Raw genomic sequence first — 19118 nt, forward strand, 5'->3', positions numbered from 1 at the left:
ATTTGAATTGTGCGCGCATTTGGGCTAACATTTTTCTGCGCCGTTGCCCGCCCGTAATTGACGGCTGTATGTGCTTTCTTCGCGGTGTGTCCGCGTTTCCTTGTGAATGGCAGCACACCGTTATCGTTTGCAAAACTTACCAAAATGCTATTTTAGCAAACAATTTAATACACAACTAAGAATAAATGTTCATGGTGTGTGTACCAAGTGCTATCACATGTGCAGCAATCGTGTAACGTAAGCATAGCTTTTATATATATTGCAACGCCCACACTGCTGTTGACAGTTCAACAAAGAGGAAAAAGGCGGGTAGTGGAAGAAGAAGCAATCAAGTGGCAACGACGATAACAACAACAACAGCACAGCAGCCGCTGCGGCAGCACCACAGGCAAAATGCAAAAAGTTAATTAGCGTGAACAAAATCACCGCTCGGTGGGTGGTCAGCCATAATTTGTGTGTTGTGTGTTGGGTAAGGGGTGGGCGACTGGATGACATGGAGTTTGCTGATCTGATAAAAACACCCAAATTGGATGGGGTCTTCCTGCATGCGAATGCAGCAAATGCAACAGTTGAGGGCACCCTGTGCATAACGGGTCACCATTTATTGCTCAGCGCTCGTCAGGAAAACACGCAGGAGCTATGGGTAAGAGCCCAGTGAAGCGCAAAGTGGCCTTTGGCCTGTGGCCCATTAACTGAGTTAATTGAATTACATTGTGAATTTTCCAGCTGCTGCACAAGAACATCGATTGCGTGGAGAAAAAGCCGAGCATGGGCCAGAACATTGTCATGGGTGGCATTATTACACTCAAGTGCAAGGATTTACGCATTATATCACTGGAGATCAAATATGCCAAAGACTTTTTTAATGTGGCAGCCTCATTGGAGGCGCTCAGTGCAATACAAAACGCAGAGCTAGACTATCCCTTCTTTTACAGGCCCATGTATTCCATACTTGAGGACGGCTTCACAATGTTCAGGTATGTTAGATATATTCAATTAATACAATTTGCCACTAAAACAGATTTGTATTGCAGACCGGAGCTGGAATTCGCACAGCTTATCAGCGGCATGAGTATGGGCGGTGCCTCATCGCCGAATGTTGCAAATATATCAATTTGTACGTCATCGACTTCAGCTGTTGGCAGCAGCAGCATACCCCATCCGCTGCAGAATGGCTTTGGGTTGGACGCGGCAGCTGCATTGGTGGGCAGCAGCGTGTCTGCCTGCGAGTGGCGCATCAGCCACGTCAACAAAGACTTCGGCGTCTGTGCCACATATGGCGCCACACTGATTGTACCTAAAGCAATTAGCGACGAGCAAATCGCGCTCTCCGCTGCATTTCGAGACGGCGGACGTTTCCCATTGCTCAGCTATAGGCATGAAAATGGCGTTAGTATAATTAAATTTTTGATCTGTTTGAAGATAATTAATTGAATTAACTTGTTCTTTTCCGCACGCAGGCTACTCTGATGCGTAGCGCACAGCCTTTGTCCATACAGGGCATCAAGCGCTGCCGGGCCGACGAAGCTATACTCAATCTAGTGCTGGGACGCAGTAAAAAGGGCTTTATTGTGGACACATGGGGCAAGGGCAAATCCAACACTGAAACGGACTTGCACTACTCCCAGTGGAAGAAGGTTAATCGCGCAATCGGCAATGTCAGTTACCCGGCCTCCATTCTAGACAGTTTTGCCAAACTGATTGAGGCCTGCAATGATATTGGCTGCAGCACGGATAAGTGGCTATCGCGTCTAGAGAATAGCGGCTGGCTAAGCCTGGTGCTCAATTCGTTGAACGCCTCTTGCGTAGTAGCCCAATGCTTGGACCAGGAAGGCAGTCCAGTCCTGGTGCACGGGGCAAAGGGTCTTGACTCCACGCTGATAGTTACATCGTTGGTGCAAATCATTTTGAATCCAGATTGTCGCACTGTGCGCGGGTTAGTAATGGGCGTACACTGTAATCACATATATTTACTATACATTACATGGATTCTGCAGTTTGCAAGCTTTGATAGAGCGCGAGTGGATCCAGGCGGGACATCCGTTCGCATCGAGGCATCGCTATTCCTGCTACACGCCGCACCAGATGCGCAACAAGAACTCGGGCGCCACCTTTGTCCTATTTCTGGATTGTATCTATCAGCTGTACACGCAGTTTCCCTGCAGCTTTGAGTTCAGCACGCAGCTGCTCATATTACTCTTCGAGCACAGCTACTTCTCGCAATATGGCACCTTTATGTGCGACTCGGAACGGGAGCGACACGAGCTCCAAGTGCACACAAGGACCACCAGCTTGTGGTCGTACCTTAATCGACCAGATGTGTTACAGACATTGCTTAATCCGCTGTACGAGCCAAATTCCAGTGTTATTTGGCCCTCTGTGGCGCCCATTAGCTTGGAATTGTGGAGCGGTGAGTTGTTTATAAATTAACATGACATAAAGTTTTATAAACATTCATGTCTCGTATTTATGCAAAGAACTCTATTTACGCTGGGTGATTGATCAACGCAATTTGGCAACGACCATGGCACAAATACATGAATTGGTTACCCGCGAAAAGGAGCTCAGAAGCCAGGTAAATCAGTTACTTGGTATTGATTATTATTGTTGACTATTAAATAATTTGTTGATTGTAAGGCGTTCAAGCTGCGTAAACAGGCCGTGGAACTGAGTCTGGAGGTTGGGGCACATGTAAATGATGTGGATAATGCATGAGTTGTTGTCTACCTCATTGCGCAGATGTCTCTGTGTCTCTCTAATACCATATTTATATACATCATATACAATTATTTTTGATACTTTCTGTAGCCATTTTTAATCAACTATTCAAGCAAATCTTATTTTGTATAAAAGTTCAACACTAATGAATAAGTCTTAAAAAGTTCCATTTCTAAACATTGCTGAAAAGAACAGAAAACACACAAAAACTGATCTGATTTTGGATCGAAACAGACTATCCCAATATTTTTGACTAAATGTCCATATTAACATATAATCTATTTAAATGAAAGTTTTAATCGGAAGCTCTCTCATTGTAATTATAATGCGATCTCCTCTCATTCTCTCTCTCAATGTACTTTAACAAAGCTCTCTTAAAAATTGCACATAAGATCATCAAATGTTTAACAATTTGAGTCAATTTTTGACGCATTTACTCGTATGGAATTTTAGTGAAATAAGTCTTCAAATTAACTAACTTTAGTACTTAATGATGGTAAAATCCGGTTAAGCCGCAGATCAAATTTAGCATTGTTCAATTCAAAAATTTGCCTTTTTCGAAAAGTTGGTGTTTTGTACATTTTGATTGAATCGCATTCATGAAATGCTTCGAAAGCGTTTATAAATGAATAGTAAATATATATATATATTAAAAAAGAAAATCACTAAGCCGTTGCTTATATATGTAAATCTATAAATGTTTATAGCTAGTATGATACAATATTGTGTTTGTTTCGAATTGTGATCGTATTTGAAATCATAGAAATTCTTTTGTAATTTACAATGTTTACATATTTGTATTGTGCGTACTTTGAGTGTACTATGCTAATTAATAAGTAAGTGCAATAAATGCGCATTTGCCAAATACTCAAGCAAATATTTAGTGATGGCACGCTTTTCAAAGCTGCCTGTGCATCCCTGGAAGAATTTGCCATTCACAGCGCAGCGCGGCCACCTGTTGCGCTCCAAAGCCAAACGCTGTGGATCTATTTGGAATACAATTTTGAAATAAAACTCGGTGTATTTTGCCGTTTTCTAAAAATTAAATTAATTTATTTTCACTATACAAAGTTGTTTTTCCTATTGTATTTGTTTTTATGTGTTTAGTTTATTTTCGGTGTGTGTACAAAACTCACTTTAAAGAACTCCCAATATGCTCGATTGCTTGTAATTCTGCACAAAAGTAACAAAAATAATGTTGAAAGATGTGTTCATTGTTTAAAAAATGCAATAAAAAGACAATTTTAGAAAGAAAAACGCGATAGCATGGAAACCGAACGACAAAAACCGAGTCCTCTATCAAAACTGACGGCAATCATACACAACTACATGCATTACGAAGCCTCATCCTCCAGGAAGAAGAACTGTCCACAGCGCTTCTGTTCCGTATCCTTGACCGAGTTATTTTTATTGATGCGCGGTCTAAAGTTGTTGGGATCTCGTCGGAAAGTGATGCCCAGCAGTTCGAGGAATCGATTCATACCATTGAGCAGAGACTGCGGTGAGTATGCTGTGGTCTTCACTGAGGGTTGACCCTCAATAACAATGACTCGATCCGCGAGGTAGGTGGCCATAATGAAATCGTGCTCTACCACGAAGCCTGTTTTCTTCGCATGCAAAATATACCTGCAAAATTAAAAAATATGAGTGAAACCCCAAAAAATAACATGAAAATAGCAATACGCACCGTTTGATAACCTTGGCAGCGACCAGACGCTGTTCAGAATCCAAGTATGCAGAGGGCTCATCGATAAGGTAGACGTCGGCTGGCTTGCCCAAACAGAGCACCAGAGCTACGCGCTGCAATTCACCACCAGAGAGGTTTTGCACCTCCTGGTCCATGATCTCTTCCATTTTCATGGGCTTCATGACGTCCGCAATGAACTGCGGATGCACGTATGCATCGCGAATCTTGTCGTGCAATAAATGACGGACATGATTTTGGAATTTAGGTGAAATTTTTTGCGGCTTATACGAGATGTTCAGCATGGGCAGCTCAACTTCGCCGTCCGGCTGCAGATTACCAGCCAGCATGCGAATAAACGTTGTCTTGCCCGTACCGTTCTCGCCAAGCAACACCAGGATCTCAGAGTCACTGAAGTGACCCTTCTCAATGGTCAACTCGAACTTGCCTAACGTTTTCACCATGGATGGATAAACGTAGTGATTCATACGTTTGATCTCCTCCTCCGTTGCCGATTCGGATACCTTGAAAGTGAGCGACTCCGTACGGAAACGCATATTCTCCGTGGGTACGAATCCGTCCAGGAAAATGTTGATGCCTTCACGCACCGAGAAAGGCATAGTCACAACACCATAGCAACCGGGCACGCCATACAGACAGCAGATGAAATCTGACAAGTAATCCAGCACAGATAAATCGTGCTCCACAACGATGATAAATCTGTGGAAGTTAGCATGAAAATGTAATAGACTTAATGAATACCCAAAGGATACACTTACTTGGTAGGATGCAGCAACGAGCGAATGGTCAGGGCAGCGTTCAGACGCTGCTTGACATCCAGATACGAAGACGGTTCGTCGAACATGAAGATGTCGGCATTCTGTATGCACACCATGGCAATGGCAAAACGCTGCAGTTCACCACCAGAAAGCTGGGAAATTTCACGATCGCGAATGTGTGATAGGTCCAACATGTTACAGATTTTCGTTTGCAGATCACGTTCGTCCTTTTTATCGAGAAGCTCGCCCACAGAACCGCGCACCGCTTTAGGAATCTGATCAACATACTGCGGCTTAACCAGCGCCTTTAGGTTGTCCTCCAATATCTTAGTAAAGTAGTTCTGCAGCTCGGAGCCACGGAAATAGGCCAGAATTTCGGTCCAGTCGGGCGGATTCGCATATTTTCCCAAATTCGGTTTCTGCTTGCCAGCAAGAATTTTAAGTGCCGTCGACTTGCCAATACCGTTTTGGCCCACCAAACCGAGAACCTCTCCTGGTCGGGGAATGGGCAAGCGATGCAGCTTGAACGAGTTTTTGCTATATCGATGCGTTGTGTGCTTATCCAAATTGCTGGGCAAGTTGATAATTGTAATGGCCTCAAAGGGACATTTCTGTAAAGAAATTCGATTAACAGCTGTTTGTCGAATAGTTCCGTCTGGCCACATGGTAGGAGCCACCTACCTTGACGCAGATACCGCAACCGATGCAAAGCTCTTCGGACAGCGACGCTATCTTCGATGTGGGCGTCACTTCGATGCACAGCTTGCCCATGCGCACCACGGGACAGGACTTCTTGCACTCCTGCCGACAGCGCTTCGGTTTGCATTTGTCATCGCTGACAATGGCAATACGCGTCTGCTTGTCCGTCTCCTCGTGCTCCTTCCTGCGCGACATGCTGCGAAAAGCAAAATGATTGTTGAATTATAAATTTCCCAATTCTCATACGGATCTGCGCACTGTCAACGTTGCAAATGTCAAACGCGGCCGTCAAAACAAAACTAGTGCAGTGCGGGGGTGGAGCAGGGGAAGGGCGACAGATGGGGCGCTCGGGTTGCGTGCAGTGAAAGTATAACCTCAAAACAAGTGCTATCAGCACAAATTCAAATGCACTGTGACATTTGCCGTGTCTAGCAAGATGCTGTTATTATGTTTATACACTAATTCACTTATTATTTACCTGCAAACTTGTCTAAAATTGATTTAAAACAGGCAGAACGTCAACGCACGCTCTTGCGTTGTCAGCCAACAAGTTTCAAAGGGAGTGCACGATACTAATTTTTAGCGGTGGGTAAAGGCAATAGAAAACGAAAGCATCGATAACTGTGAATGACTATGAATTATGCGAATTAAACCAAGCATATAATAAATGAACATTTCGTCAAAATGATGAAAAAATTATTTTAACAAATAAATTGTACAAACCTATTTGTCAATTAGCTTACAGAGGGCTTATATTACCAATATTATTGTCTTGTAAAATATCGATGCTTTTATTCAATAAAGTACCACCACTAGAATCGAAAACAATGATGACGTTTACGTTTGACGACCCGACCGTCGTGCATTCGTATATTTTTTACAAATCCGTGAATATTTACACGTTGTAGGTGTATTGCTGGCATTGATAAATTAATAATGGTCGTCGAAGAGCCGAATCCAAATAATGTTGAAAGTGGGGAGAAAAGTGACAGTGGCACGGCTGCGCCGGAACCAGTGAAAATCTTCACCGTCGAAAGTGAGTCTGAGCACCCTACGGCACGGGAGCTGCGATGACAATTAACCTAAAAAAGTGTGCATATGTAAAATCATCATCTTTTTGTTAACATTACAGTCCTGCATATGATCAAGGATGCACAGCAACAGCACGGCCTCCGACATGGCGATTATCAACGGTATCGTGGCTACTGCACACGCCGCATTCGTCGTCTGCGCAAGGCCCTAAAGTATCCCCAAGGCGACAAGCGTCACTTTAAGCGTCGCGATGTAACGCTCGCTCAGCTGACGGGCAAAAAGGCGGATGAGCGCTTCATACACATACCGCTAATCAGTGCGGAGCGGGCCTGGGCCTACGCCATGCAGCTGAAACAAGAAGCCAACACAGAGCCACGAAAGCGCTTTCACTTGATAAACAAGCTGCGACGCGCCTGCTTCTATGCTCTTCAGTTGCAGGAGCTATGCAATGTAAGTCAATGTGCCTACCTGTTGATGTCAGAGCTGTTCGCCTTATCGATCAAATAAAAGTAATTAATATTCTCTTTATATTTTAGACGGAGGCGTTCGATGCCCGCACCAAGCTCGAGTGCGAGGCATATGTAGCCTGGATGCACGGTACCCTGCACTTTGAGCTGCAGCTGTGGAAGTCGGCAGGTGAGCATTTAAAACGCGCCCAGGTTGTGTATGAAAACTTGGCCAAGGCGCTTCCCGATGACGACCAGGAGCTGTATCGCGCAAAGGTTAATGAGTTCACGCCCAATTTACGCTACTGCGCCTACAATATTAGCGGCGGGGCCAGCGGCGGCAAAATTGATGAAATTCTTGAGCTGCGTGCTCAGGGTGTTCTGGAGAACCTGGATGTGCTTGTTAGCCAAACGAAATCAGAGAGCAGCGAGGGCCTGCAAACGATCGACTGGCGTGGTAGAAAGGTCACCGTGCGCCCCGAGAAGGTACGACTGTTTCTGCTTAGCGCCCAGGAGCTGGACAAATCGTTGGCCAAAACAACGAAATTGGATGCTAAGATTGAGCTAATCGAGCGCATATTAATGGATTGCAAAGATGCCATTCAGGCTGTGCGGGACGAGATCAAACAGGATCCTAAGCTTCGCTCTCTGACCACAGGTCAAACTGTCTCAGGTGTGCAATATTTGCTGGCCTACTTGAGCTACATACGCCATAGCCGTACACTTCAGCGCAATTTATGTTTGGTTGATCAGGTAAGGTTCTATAAATTCCTATGTCGCTCCAATTTAAACTGAAAATTTATTTTCACAGGCCAAGTTGAACTTTGTTGATCCCAATCAGCAGCGAACCCAGACTCAAAGCGAAGGTAAACGCGTGCGCCCCCAGGATTTGGCGCGTCTATACGAGATCATTTTGCAAAATGTCACCGAAATGCAGCTTATCAGTGGCATGGAAGAGGATGCTCAATATCAGAGCGAGGTGGCCAATTTGGCGCTTACATTTAAGGCTTTCCGCTGCTATTACATTGCGCTCACCCTGATCGATATGAAAAAGTGGAAGGAGGCTGTGGCACTATACGAACGCGCCTCCAACTATGCTAACGATGCGCTCAAGGGCCGCTCCTGCGCCGAATTCCAGCTGCAATCGGAGCTAAAGAAAATGGTTTCCTCAATCGATGGCAGCAAGTTCTCGGCACACGCGTACAGCGTGCTGGAGGATGACAATAGCGAGGATGCCGGAGGTGTCTCAACTAAAGCGCAGAAAACAACGAAACCGTTGTACGAGCGCCTCTCCCAATATAAGGAGGACCAATCGCTGCACACCCGGGCGCCCAATGTTTTTAAGTTGACGCCCGATATGGAACCTATACCCTGCAAACCGCTGTTTTTCGATCTGGCTATGAACTACTTGGAGTTGCCATCCCTGGAGGACAAGCTTGAATCGCCCGGCAAGAAGGGTGCCTCCATTACGGGCTTTGTAAAGGGCTTCCTTGGTTGGGGCGGAGGTGGCAATAAGTGAGACCTCAGCTGCACGATCACAACTTCAAGCCCCCTAATGAAATTCCATGTTGATGTTGCTTTTATAAAAACGTCCAACAAGCTTGAACGTTTATTATTTGTTTTTGCTTTTAGATCCCGGCTTTTTTTTAGTATAGAAACCAACAACCAGCCAACACAAAACAAACATTTATCGACAAAATTGGTTTAAGTTACAATAGTGAGGAATTATTGGTAATAAAGGAAGCTACAAATGCTGCAACTGCCTCTGTTATACTGCTTAAGATCCTGACCAGGATTAAGATATAAGATTCCGAATTGACTTAATTGAATTTATTGGCTGTACTCTTCGGTTAAAAAAATATCTTAGATTCAATGGTTAAATAACTATGGTTAAATACTACAATTATTTACACGCCCAGATAACCGTGCTCGTAGAACTCCAGCGCCAACTCCCTGATGCGCAGGTGATACTCCGGCGTCAGCTTCTGCGTACAATTAATCTCTTTTCCATTCAAGTTCAGCTCACTTATCGCATCCAGATCGGGTATGTTATTGGGATCGAACGTGACCGCTGGCAATATCCACATAGATATGGCCAATCCGTAATGTACGTGACGCACATAGTCTTCACTGAGTCGCTGCAGCGAGAAAGTTTCGCACAGTTCATCCAGATGGTTGGCCGCCGGTGTGTGACGCAGCTGTTGGCTCAGTTCCTTACGCAGAGCCTCCGCATATGCGGCTAGCAATGTATCCGTGTGCACATCGCGCAGCTGCCGGCGCGTGCTGGTGTATATAAAATGAAGTATATCAAAGACGGGCGAGGTGCGTCTCATGGCCTGTAGATCAAAAAAGATGACCTCCTCGGGCTGCGAACGAAACATTAGATTGTTGACCCACAAGTCACCATGACAGATCACGCTTAATGGAGTTGCTGCCGCCGCAATAATGCTTCGATGTAGCTGCCCAAACAGATTAGGTTGCAGCTGCTCGATGAGGCGTATGGGCGCCGATAGGTTACCATCCGCATTCGAGGCATTCAGGCTGTCCAGCGCCTGCTGCACCGACGTGTCCAGTATGCGAGAGTAAAACTCCGCCGCATCCGGGCAGTATACAATTTCCGTCATGTGCGCGCACTGTTGAGTAAAATGAGCCGATTCCAGATGCTGTGCGGCCAGTGAAGCGGCGTGCAACTGCGCCAGTTTCTAAAAATGAACAGTACATCGGTGTATGTTGTGTATCATTGGGATGCAGCAGCTCGTCTACCTTCATCACGAGCAGGCAGTGTTGCAGTTCCAGACCTGCCAGGCGATTCTTCATGCGGTAGCCCAGTGCTGTGAGGTCCTGCAACACAATGATGGGCTCGCCACTCGGGCTTCCATCATCGAGTGCGGCTATGTGGCATTGCGGAAATAACGGCTGCTGGCTGTAGCGGCAGAGTAACGGTACCACGTGCTGATAAACATTGATCTCATTTGTGAAGGCCTCCCCGCAACGGTACAGCTGACGGCGCGAGATGCTAGCAATTTGACGCTTGATGATGACTGAGCAGATGGCAGACGCAGCGGCAGCTAAAAGAAACAAACGAAATCAAAAACAAAGCAAAACGGCGAGAAGAGCAACGCATGCAACTCTCTCGCGCTCTCCTGCAAGCTAAACAGCTGATTTTTGTTTACGCGGCGTAGTAAAATTTATGAATGAAACTGTCTGCTCTTAGTCAGAATGTTTGTGAGTGTGTGTGTGTGTGCGAGAGAGCCGCTCAGTTGCCGTGTATGTTCATGTGTATGTGTGTGTGTGTGTATGAGTGGGCGAGTGTGCGTGTTGACCTTTAGCAAATATATATTACATATCGTATATCTATGTATATTGCATTTAGAATTCGTATAACAAGGTCAGTTGACGCCGCCGCTAAATGTGCAGCAACAACAACAACGCGAGCAACAAAATTAATCAATAGGCTGAACGCAGCTTGACTGCAATTCGCCAGTGTTGGCTACATCTCCAGCTTAGGCAGCTTCTTTACCCATTTGGCTATCGCCCGCCGCATCATGGATTGTCACACGCTTCACCAAGGACATATAGTTGTCGCCGCTGCTGCTGCCCGCGCTGCAGGCGATTTGGCCAATGTTAAAATTTACCAAATTCTTAGCTCGAAACAGTTTGCGCAAATACTCAATGTCCTCCACATATTGGTTGGTGTTGCCGACATTTGATAGTCCTGTTGTTGTTGTTGTTGTCATAGCAGTTGTTGCCATTTTGCTTGCTGCCAGCTCGCAACTGATTGGAATTCTGAATTGGAGTTAAAACTAAGCATGCAACCCGAATTGTGCGCCCAACTTATTGGTTTGTGCAACTGCAGCATTTTAGAAACATTGCGCCAGTGACACAATTGGGGAATTGGGCGCAGGTCAGTTTCATATGCTTTATTGGTTAATAATTTTCGCCTATGCCATTGATTTTTGTTTCTTTCTGTGCACTAATTGAAAATTGTTTCGGTTTTTTTTTTTGCTGTTTTCGGACAGCCGTGCAAATGCGTTCAACTAAACCGACTGCCGAACCGCGCGCTGCGCCGCTCAACGACAACTGAGCCAGAACGCCAGAACGATTTTCTATTGCAATAAGAATGCACTCACCAACACATACACACACTCACTCACTCACACACTCACTCAAAAACGCATGAGTGCAAGCACTAACCAAAGAACATATAGATGGGACATGCCGTACTAGAAATGTGGGCACTACAAAATCGGTGCATCTGATCCAAAAAAAGAGTAAGATATATATATGATGTCTTTTATTCGCTTACTCTACAGGAAACTGCTTTGGCTTACTCTCTTCCATATGATTTGTGCGATAGAACGGCATTGCTGTTTATTTTTATCTCACTCGCACTTACTCTCAATGCTCTCTTTATGCCTAGGTACCGTTTAAATGTGTGTGTGTTATGTGTCCGCACAAGCAAAAATGCCCACAAATTCAATTTGCCACGTCGATGCGAACTTCTTGCATTTTAGCTCGTTATTATTGGAAAGGGTTGGCATGTGTGCACAGCTTATTCGAGTGCTCCCGCTCCCGCTCTCTCTCTCCCTCTCTCTTTCTACTCTTATCGCAGGTGCATGTAAAAAAGCCGGCAGACATTGGAGGTAAACGCGTTGCTCTCTTATTACTGTTGCATTTTTTAACGGCGTTCAAGGTAGGGTCAGTGCGAACTTTCACTCATTGAGCGTGAGTACACGGTGCGTATGCTCAACACCAGCAAAGGCAAAGCGGATGTGATATTGCTCATACGCCGCATTGTGCAAAGTCGTTTGCATTGTGCCACAATTGCGTGCACTTGAAACTGCATAAACCGTCCTTGGTGCCACAGAACTGCACTGCGTCCAGCTGTGTGTTTTTCAGCTCAGTGTATTTTTTTATTAAATTAAGTATGAATTGAAGGCTTTTCAGAAACGACTTTTTTTAATTACTGAACAGTTTAGTAAAACATTGATTTGAGTGTTTCCTTCTTATATCTATTATTTTTTAAAAAGTGTAAACTGGTTGTGTTTTTATCCGTTGACATTTCTTTAAGTCATTTAACTGATCGGAATGCAAACAATATTTACTGTAGCATGTTCTAATAGAAGACACATTTATTGAATAATACAACAAAAACAGAGGTCAAGCCTATTAACAGCAGCTTAAGTTTGCATGCCAAACAATGCATCTACAAAATGCCAATTAATTAAATATCAAATTCGACATGGCCAATAAATAAACACCAATTTGTTAGACCACTCCCCGAAATACAGCGAAACCGCGAGTCAACAATGTAATTACCACAGAGATATATCAAGATACGCACCTGTGCCGGCTGCACGGCAAGGTTCAAGGTAACCGAAACAAACACAAGTTATCCGCCCGGCCACAGCCCCAAGCTGCCCCGAGCTGCTTCCGCATCAGCTGACATCAGCGGTTGAATAACCCCAGCCTAGACTACAGGCAGCCATAGCAAATTAGGGTCAAACATGTGCAGCTTCACGTTCAGCCAAGCGTTCCAACCGAGTCTGAAACTGCGACATCGAGTCAGTTGAGCATTTAATTTCAGGGTCAATCTACACTTTCAAATCTCGGAATCGCAATCGCACTTGGATTTGGATTCCGATTCGGATTCGGATTCTAAGCAAATTACACGCATACACAAGCCAAACAATGTTTATACCCTGTAGCAAATGAAAATGGGTAGCAAAGGAGGGTATTATGGCTGGGTGTGGGACAGAAGGAAGGAGACTACTCTGACTAAAGATTGGGGAGGACGAACTGAGTCTATTCAGGCATGCCACTCTAATCGTATATATGAACGCATCGATCTCGGGAACTATAACTAACAACAAAAATTTTAAAAATTTTGGATAAAAATTAATTAGGTTTTTGGAGCATAACTCGGTACTCGGGGTAAAAACTAGAAGCCCCAAATTTGGTAAGGCGATTTCCGTGTTATACACAAAACCAGAATAATTACATTCTATATGTTCACTGTCTGTGAGAGAGTCCCGGCTCTCAGTACAGGGTATGTCCTAGTCGGCAGACTTTCGAGTAGAGCACCCTTGTTGTAAATGTGTGTGCAATTTGACCAAAACAGCGACCGGCAAGCTGGCGACCTTTTTTGGCGGGCATTTTGTAGAGCATGAGAAACTTAAAATAGCTGAAAAACTTACGCATTTAATTGCACAAACTATGGCCTAGGCCTAGGTCGGCGCAATAGCCAGAGCTTACACAGTGCTCTTTCGTCCATAATTAATATAATATAATAATAATAAAATAAATATTCGAAGCCAGCTGCCGCCTTCATAGTTCGCTCGCTCACGGCTCGACGACAACTTTGAGCGTTTTCGCTGCGCTTTTGTCTCAATTTTGGTTGAGTGAAACTCGTTCTTGTGGCATTCAACGTGAAACACATAAAAGTACGCCAGCTCGTTATTTGAGATTCAGTTACAGTTTCAGTTTCAACTTTACTAGCCAGCTGCCAGCTGCCAGTTCCAGCTCCAGCTCCTGTTGTTGCCCAGTGTTAAATACTGTGAGCCATATACAAATTGTGGGCGTTCCAGATCTCGTTGAGATCAGATATGCATTGATATTATAAGCCCATGTGTGGGCTGTTGCATGCAACCTTGACTTTGGCTTGGTTCTGAAGTGACTAAAAATTTAAATTTATTTTTGTTGTTAAATTGTGACTAAGACTGTGAAATATTTAAGCGTAACTGGAGCACACAATTCAAATGCTGCAGCTGTCCAGTGTTATCACCAAACAAAAACGTCAATTGCGAAAAGTTCATGGATAAAACTCCAGTTGGTGCAACACCAGCAGCGGCAGCAGCAGCAGCAGCAGCAACAATGCCTCAGCCTCAGCCTCAACCTGAGTCGTGTGTCTAGTCGCTCCACTTGTTGGCGCGATAATTGATTTTTCCGTAAATAATTTATGACGCACGTAACTGACAGTTTTTATAGCTTATAGATTAAAAAACGCACCCAAAAAAATATAAGAAATAAAGTCAGGCGTATCATTTATTAGCTATTTAACCAACTAAAATGGAACGGTTCACAAGGCAACGCCAGCTACAATATGTTCTCCTCTCTTGCAGCGATCATGTGGTCCACCCGCCTACTTCATTTGCTCGGTTGCCTTGCACTGGCCCTGAGCACGGCTCGGGCGCAGTTCTTCTACCATCAGGCTTTGGGGCTACCAGCAAAGGCCTCGTATCAGCCAGAATCGCCATATGTGGGTTATGCCACGGCAGATGCGCATCCGTCGGTGGTCAAGAATGCCCAATGGGAATCGGAGCTGCCAGGTGAACTTTCCAAGAGTGCCCGCTTCTACAGCGATCCGGTCATAGCGGCCAATCTGGCCAAGGAGTCGCTGTTGACGCGCAAGGAGATGGCGGTTGTGCATCGCGAGGCGGATAAGATTCCACGCGAACAGGTCTACAAGCTCTTCAAGAACGCGGGCTACCTGAGTCGCAGATAGACGGGGAAAAACAATTTCCATTTCCCATGTGCCTTGTTGTATTCTAGTTTGTAATCTGTTGCATATGTTTACTTTGAAGTGTTAATATAATCAAACATTTTTAAATGCTCGTCGGATCGTTTACATGCCAGATTTGCTTGTCAAGGTTTAGGCATAAATTATGGCAGAAAGAAGGTCAGACTCAGAGAAGGTCAGTAAAGTCAAAGTTCGAGATTGATTTCATAGGGAAAATAAGAATTACAAATCCAAGTATCCAGCCATTCCTATTCGCACCAAAAAAAGATTTTTAAAAAATTATCGTTTTTTCAAAATATAATAATCACAAACTCAGCTCTTTCAACGTTCACTTTGCTCGTGACACAATGATAAACAAATTCTCATCAGCATAAAACTATTATAACATATGGCTTTCACAGGAAAATCACTACGAAACCCAATTCTTGGGGGAAAAACTTTTTTGGATATATTACCCGAATCGATATATACCCGATTCGAAAATTAGGAGACCAAGTAAACTGCTAACATATTGAGAGTTATTTAAGTTGATTTTTTTTTAAGTATTATTAAATGTTGTTGTTCGGACTTTTAGGGTATTATTGGAGTTGCTTGCAGTTCCCCAAGTTTGGATGCCGCAGGTCCAGACTTGCTTAAGGGATACCAACATATTATATATCTCCCCGTCGAACAGGGAGCTTTTGTATATATCGCAAATTTTTTTTAAATAGTCTGCACTGATATTCAATTGACTGCACAACATGGTATCATATCTCCTTTCCAGTCTGCGGAAGTATCTATGCCTGTTTCAAAAGGAATTCTCGCAGAAATTGGTGAGTATTCATACTTACTTCATGCCCCATCTAAATTATAAGAAAATGTTATAATATTTAAAAATGAAAGCCCAGTTAACCTTTAAAAAAAAATTCAGCTATTATTTGTCATCAATATCTGCCTGCATTAAAGTACTCATTGACCTAAATATGGAATAACTTAAAGAAATCTTTTAGTAGTCCCCTGATAATAAAAGACTTGTCGGATAAAGCATACATTCTTAACTAATATATGTAGAAACTTGTTTTAAACTCCTAACTATCTCTGGTTGTCTTTTAACCACACACGATCATGTAAAGTCTGCCGCCAAAACAAATATGCGAAATTCAAAAAGGTTTTATATGCGATTAAGTATATATTATAAATATTTTTGAATTGTTGAAATTGTATCGTTTTGTACTGCAAAATGTTTATAAGTTTCCTTAGAACATCTTGAACATGACGCTGATTGTGTAAAAGGAGAATACTACAAAGTACGAATTTGTTATGTGTGAGACTACTAAGGATTTTCTAATATTATATACAGGTTATACAATTGCGATTAATTATAGTACAAATAGTTCGGCGCCATTGCTGGGAAATGTGGCAAAGACAACTTCATTGAAATCATTGGGCTGATAGCGCTCCAAGAGGTGTGCTGGCAATTGAGCATAGTAATCACGCTTGAGCACCTGAACGTAATCAGCGGCTGCTTTTACTGAATCGCACATGGCCACAATGCAGCCGCCCCAGCTGTAAAGTATGGAGAATCACTGTTAATAATTGGAAGGTAAGAAGATGTAGTTGTAGGCTCACCCGGCACCCGTGACACGTGCGCTGACCCCTTGTTTGACAGATAAGGCAACGAGACGCTCCAAGTCCGGATGAGAGCACTCATAGAGCTCGCGCAGGCTCTGATGCGACTGCTGCATGAGCTTGCCCAGCTGCTCAAGATCCTGTTTGCTTGCGCGGCGCTGCAACTGCTCACAAATTTTTCGGAACTCGACAACTCGACCGGACTCTGTAGGAAAATGAAGTGAAATAATAATTGCAAACACAAAAGGCTATGAAACTAACCCTGGATAACATGCAAGGCGCGTTGGCGCAGCTTGAACTGCTGCATGTGCTGCGTGCTGGGCGTCAGAAAATCCGTTTCCAGTTCCTGTTCCGTGATGCCCAGCGCCTCGCAAACGTCCTCGCGTGTATAAAGCATTCTTTTCAACTGCTGTTGAATCAGTTGTGCGTATGCAGCATTATCTAAATTGCAGGCCTCCTCCAGATCTATGAATCTAGTGTAATCCTTCCAGTTAGGCAGCTTCTTTGACTTGGCCAGCCAACGAGTAGCTAGACGGCACTCGACAACGCGTTCGTTGTAGTCGGAAGATGCTGCTTTCCGCTTCTGCACGAGACTATTGGCCACTACAAAGCAACTGCCAGCGGGCAGCGTTACGGGAGTACCCTTAAGTTTTGGATGGAACTCAATATGCTGGGCGCAACCCTCCTTCGCTAGATAAGCAATAGCTTGATCCATGCCGCCGCTATGTGTGCCAATATATTGCTCACAGTTTGCCGAAATCGAGGCTAGCTGCTTGCGATCCAGCTGCATGCCCTGCACGTGTCCAGTGGCCAGCACAGCTGCGCTAACCAATGCACTAGAGCTGGACAAGCCAGCAGCAAGGGGCACATTGCCGCTAAGTGCAATGCGCATGCCAATGGGACGCCACTTCTCTTCCAGCTCCTCCTGTATGCCCTTGATGCCACACAAGAAGTAGCTGTACCAGGCCGGACCGCCTGTCTTGGGCAGCTTGATGCTAGCAGAGGAAAAATTTAAATTGTAATAAGAAATGTATTGAATTACAAACATTTAACCTACTCAAGGGCATTTAGATCGCAATCAAAGCTTTGGAATTTTCCCCCATCCAGATGATGTAGTTCCAGATGTGCCAGCTCTGGGTTTGTGCCTACAGCCAAAATGATGCTCTGCTCAACAGCCATGGGCAGGACCGAATAGCCGCAGTAGTCCACGTGTTCACCTATAATATTAACACTAGCGAAGGACAAATATATATATATATATATATATTGGTGTGAATGTCGGCATCCGCTTACCGTCCTGGTACTCGCACATAAAACTCTGGCTCAACGCCGTATTGCTGCTTGTAGAAGGCGCCCAAGCTCATCAGGCGCTCATAGATCCTAGCCTCCGGCTGAAGCTTTTGCACGGCAACATGCTCGTCACCCACATTGGGAGCTGTGACTGTACCACTTCCACTCTTTGCTGCCATTTTCTGACCTGCAACGGAAAAAATAGTCCCTTGTTATGTGGCTGTTAACGTGTCACAATACCCCGTTAAGCCGTAATAATAATAACACAGGCTATAAAAACCGAGTACGTAAACAATAATAGCTACACACATACAGAATTTGTGTATATGTTACATGTGTATAGAAAAGGTGTGCAAATTCTTGTTATCAGCCCGGCTCTCACCTTATCACAATGTCATTGGAACGATTAAAATATGCGACGACTTACTATCATGGGAGATATCGGTTTCGGAAGTGTTGTACTGTTGCACTTGTTATTAAATTGACGCAAATTGCATTAATTTAATTGAAAGAATGACTGCAAAGTGCACGAACTATTAACTTGCAAATTGCGCCGGCAAAAACCGAGGGCCGCAAAGAGAGTGAGAGAGCGAGCGAGATAGAAAATCCAAATTTAACAGCTGTTATGAAGGCACTGCCAGGCTCAAGATAAATATTTTATTGGCGGATTTTTGGAGTGTTTTAAAAAAAAAATACTTTCTTCTTTTTTCGTTTAAAGTTCAATAAACCCAGCAATACTGTTAATGACGTACATACCAAACAATTTTTATCACCCTTTTTAATAGTTTAAAACACTTGCACAGGGCTATTACGTTATCAAATAAGTGGTCAGAAAAACTTTTTATATTTTTGTATTAGTGTGACGCGAACGCTACGCCATCCAACGGGCAACTAAGTGCTCAGCTCATTCAGTTTCCGTTTTTGTTTAGGCAGATATCAACAAAATGTGAATTGTGACTGGAGTGTTCGACATCGTCTTGAGTTTTGTTTACATTAGCTGTTTGTTATCAGCCCGGGTTCCATGTAGGTCATGCTCATACCGGAGTGACTACGGCCATGCAACAAATCTTTACTTTCTTTGGTAACAAGATTTTATGCGCTTTTGGAAACAGGTTTTTAATTAGTATGCGTTAATTCATAAATATATTTTTGTTCGGGCAATCATTCAAAGTTGATCACTACGACACAAATAATATTTCCTTTACTAAGTAGCAATATTTTAATAGTTTGAATGATTATTTTCCACAATTTCAGTATTTAACTTGAAGCCGCCGATTAATTAAAAGGTTATCGATAAATTCTAGCAAGGACTACGCATATCCGATATTAATCGAAGTACTATT

General features: G+C 43.9%; 6 protein-coding genes across 9 annotated transcripts; 3 read left to right on the forward strand and 3 right to left on the reverse strand.

The window, feature by feature from the left end:
• The first annotated feature begins 109 nt into the window (after window positions 1-109).
• On the forward strand, window positions 110-2871 carry LOC135438160 (myotubularin-related protein 9). Its single transcript, XM_064696360.1, has 7 exons — window positions 110-643; window positions 727-977; window positions 1035-1389; window positions 1461-1936; window positions 1998-2410; window positions 2478-2575; window positions 2638-2871. Exons 1-7 carry the CDS (start codon window positions 494-496, stop codon window positions 2713-2715), a joined length of 1821 nt encoding a protein of 606 aa, XP_064552430.1. The 5' UTR covers window positions 110-493; the 3' UTR covers window positions 2716-2871.
• A 1040-nt stretch (window positions 2872-3911) lies between these two features.
• Window positions 3912-6512, reverse strand: pix (ATP-binding cassette sub-family E member 1 pix). Its single transcript, XM_064696358.1, has 5 exons — window positions 6359-6512; window positions 5863-6076; window positions 5182-5792; window positions 4406-5122; window positions 3912-4344 (listed from the first exon to the last, which is right to left on the reverse strand). Exons 2-5 carry the CDS (start codon window positions 6073-6075, stop codon window positions 4053-4055), a joined length of 1833 nt encoding a protein of 610 aa, XP_064552428.1. The 5' UTR covers window position 6076; window positions 6359-6512; the 3' UTR covers window positions 3912-4052.
• Window positions 6513-6709: 197 nt separating this feature from the next.
• Window positions 6710-9117, forward strand: Srp68 (signal recognition particle 68). The gene is made up of 4 exons (XM_064696359.1): window positions 6710-6916; window positions 7013-7362; window positions 7449-8111; window positions 8170-9117. Exons 1-4 carry the CDS (start codon window positions 6817-6819, stop codon window positions 8875-8877), a joined length of 1821 nt encoding a protein of 606 aa, XP_064552429.1. The 5' UTR covers window positions 6710-6816; the 3' UTR covers window positions 8878-9117.
• On the reverse strand, window positions 9018-11392 carry LOC135438161 (uncharacterized). Its single transcript, XM_064696361.1, has 3 exons — window positions 10879-11392; window positions 10122-10426; window positions 9018-10060 (listed from the first exon to the last, which is right to left on the reverse strand). The coding sequence occupies exons 1-3, from the start codon at window positions 11108-11110 to the stop codon at window positions 9266-9268; spliced, it is 1332 nt and encodes a 443-aa protein (XP_064552431.1). The 5' UTR covers window positions 11111-11392; the 3' UTR covers window positions 9018-9265.
• Window positions 11393-13710: 2318 nt separating this feature from the next.
• Window positions 13711-14966, forward strand: LOC135438126 (uncharacterized). The gene is made up of 2 exons (XM_064696296.1): window positions 13711-13914; window positions 14480-14966. The coding sequence occupies exon 2, from the start codon at window positions 14485-14487 to the stop codon at window positions 14860-14862; it is 378 nt and encodes a 125-aa protein (XP_064552366.1). The 5' UTR covers window positions 13711-13914; window positions 14480-14484; the 3' UTR covers window positions 14863-14966.
• Window positions 14967-15775: 809 nt separating this feature from the next.
• On the reverse strand, window positions 15776-18681 carry Galk (N-acetylgalactosamine kinase). 4 transcript variants are annotated; one of them, XM_064696341.1, is made up of 6 exons: window positions 18532-18681; window positions 17779-17962; window positions 17543-17716; window positions 16747-17480; window positions 16486-16690; window positions 15776-16422 (listed from the first exon to the last, which is right to left on the reverse strand). In XM_064696341.1, exons 2-6 carry the CDS (start codon window positions 17952-17954, stop codon window positions 16236-16238), a joined length of 1476 nt encoding a protein of 491 aa, XP_064552411.1. In that variant the 5' UTR covers window positions 17955-17962; window positions 18532-18681; the 3' UTR covers window positions 15776-16235. The 4 variants fall into 4 exon arrangements, with proteins under 4 accessions (XP_064552411.1, XP_064552413.1, XP_064552412.1 ...); XM_064696343.1 differs by lacking the exon at window positions 18532-18681 and adding an exon at window positions 18203-18332; XM_064696342.1 differs by lacking the exon at window positions 18532-18681 and adding an exon at window positions 18158-18289.
• Between the last annotated feature and the right edge of the window lie 437 nt (window positions 18682-19118).

This window comes from Drosophila montana, unplaced genomic scaffold, assembly GCF_035044405.1.
Source record: "Drosophila montana isolate Dmon_TW-CO22-7 unplaced genomic scaffold, ASM3504440v1 contig_3846_1, whole genome shotgun sequence".
In the NCBI taxonomy this organism is placed as follows: Eukaryota; Metazoa; Arthropoda; class Insecta; order Diptera; family Drosophilidae; genus Drosophila; species Drosophila montana.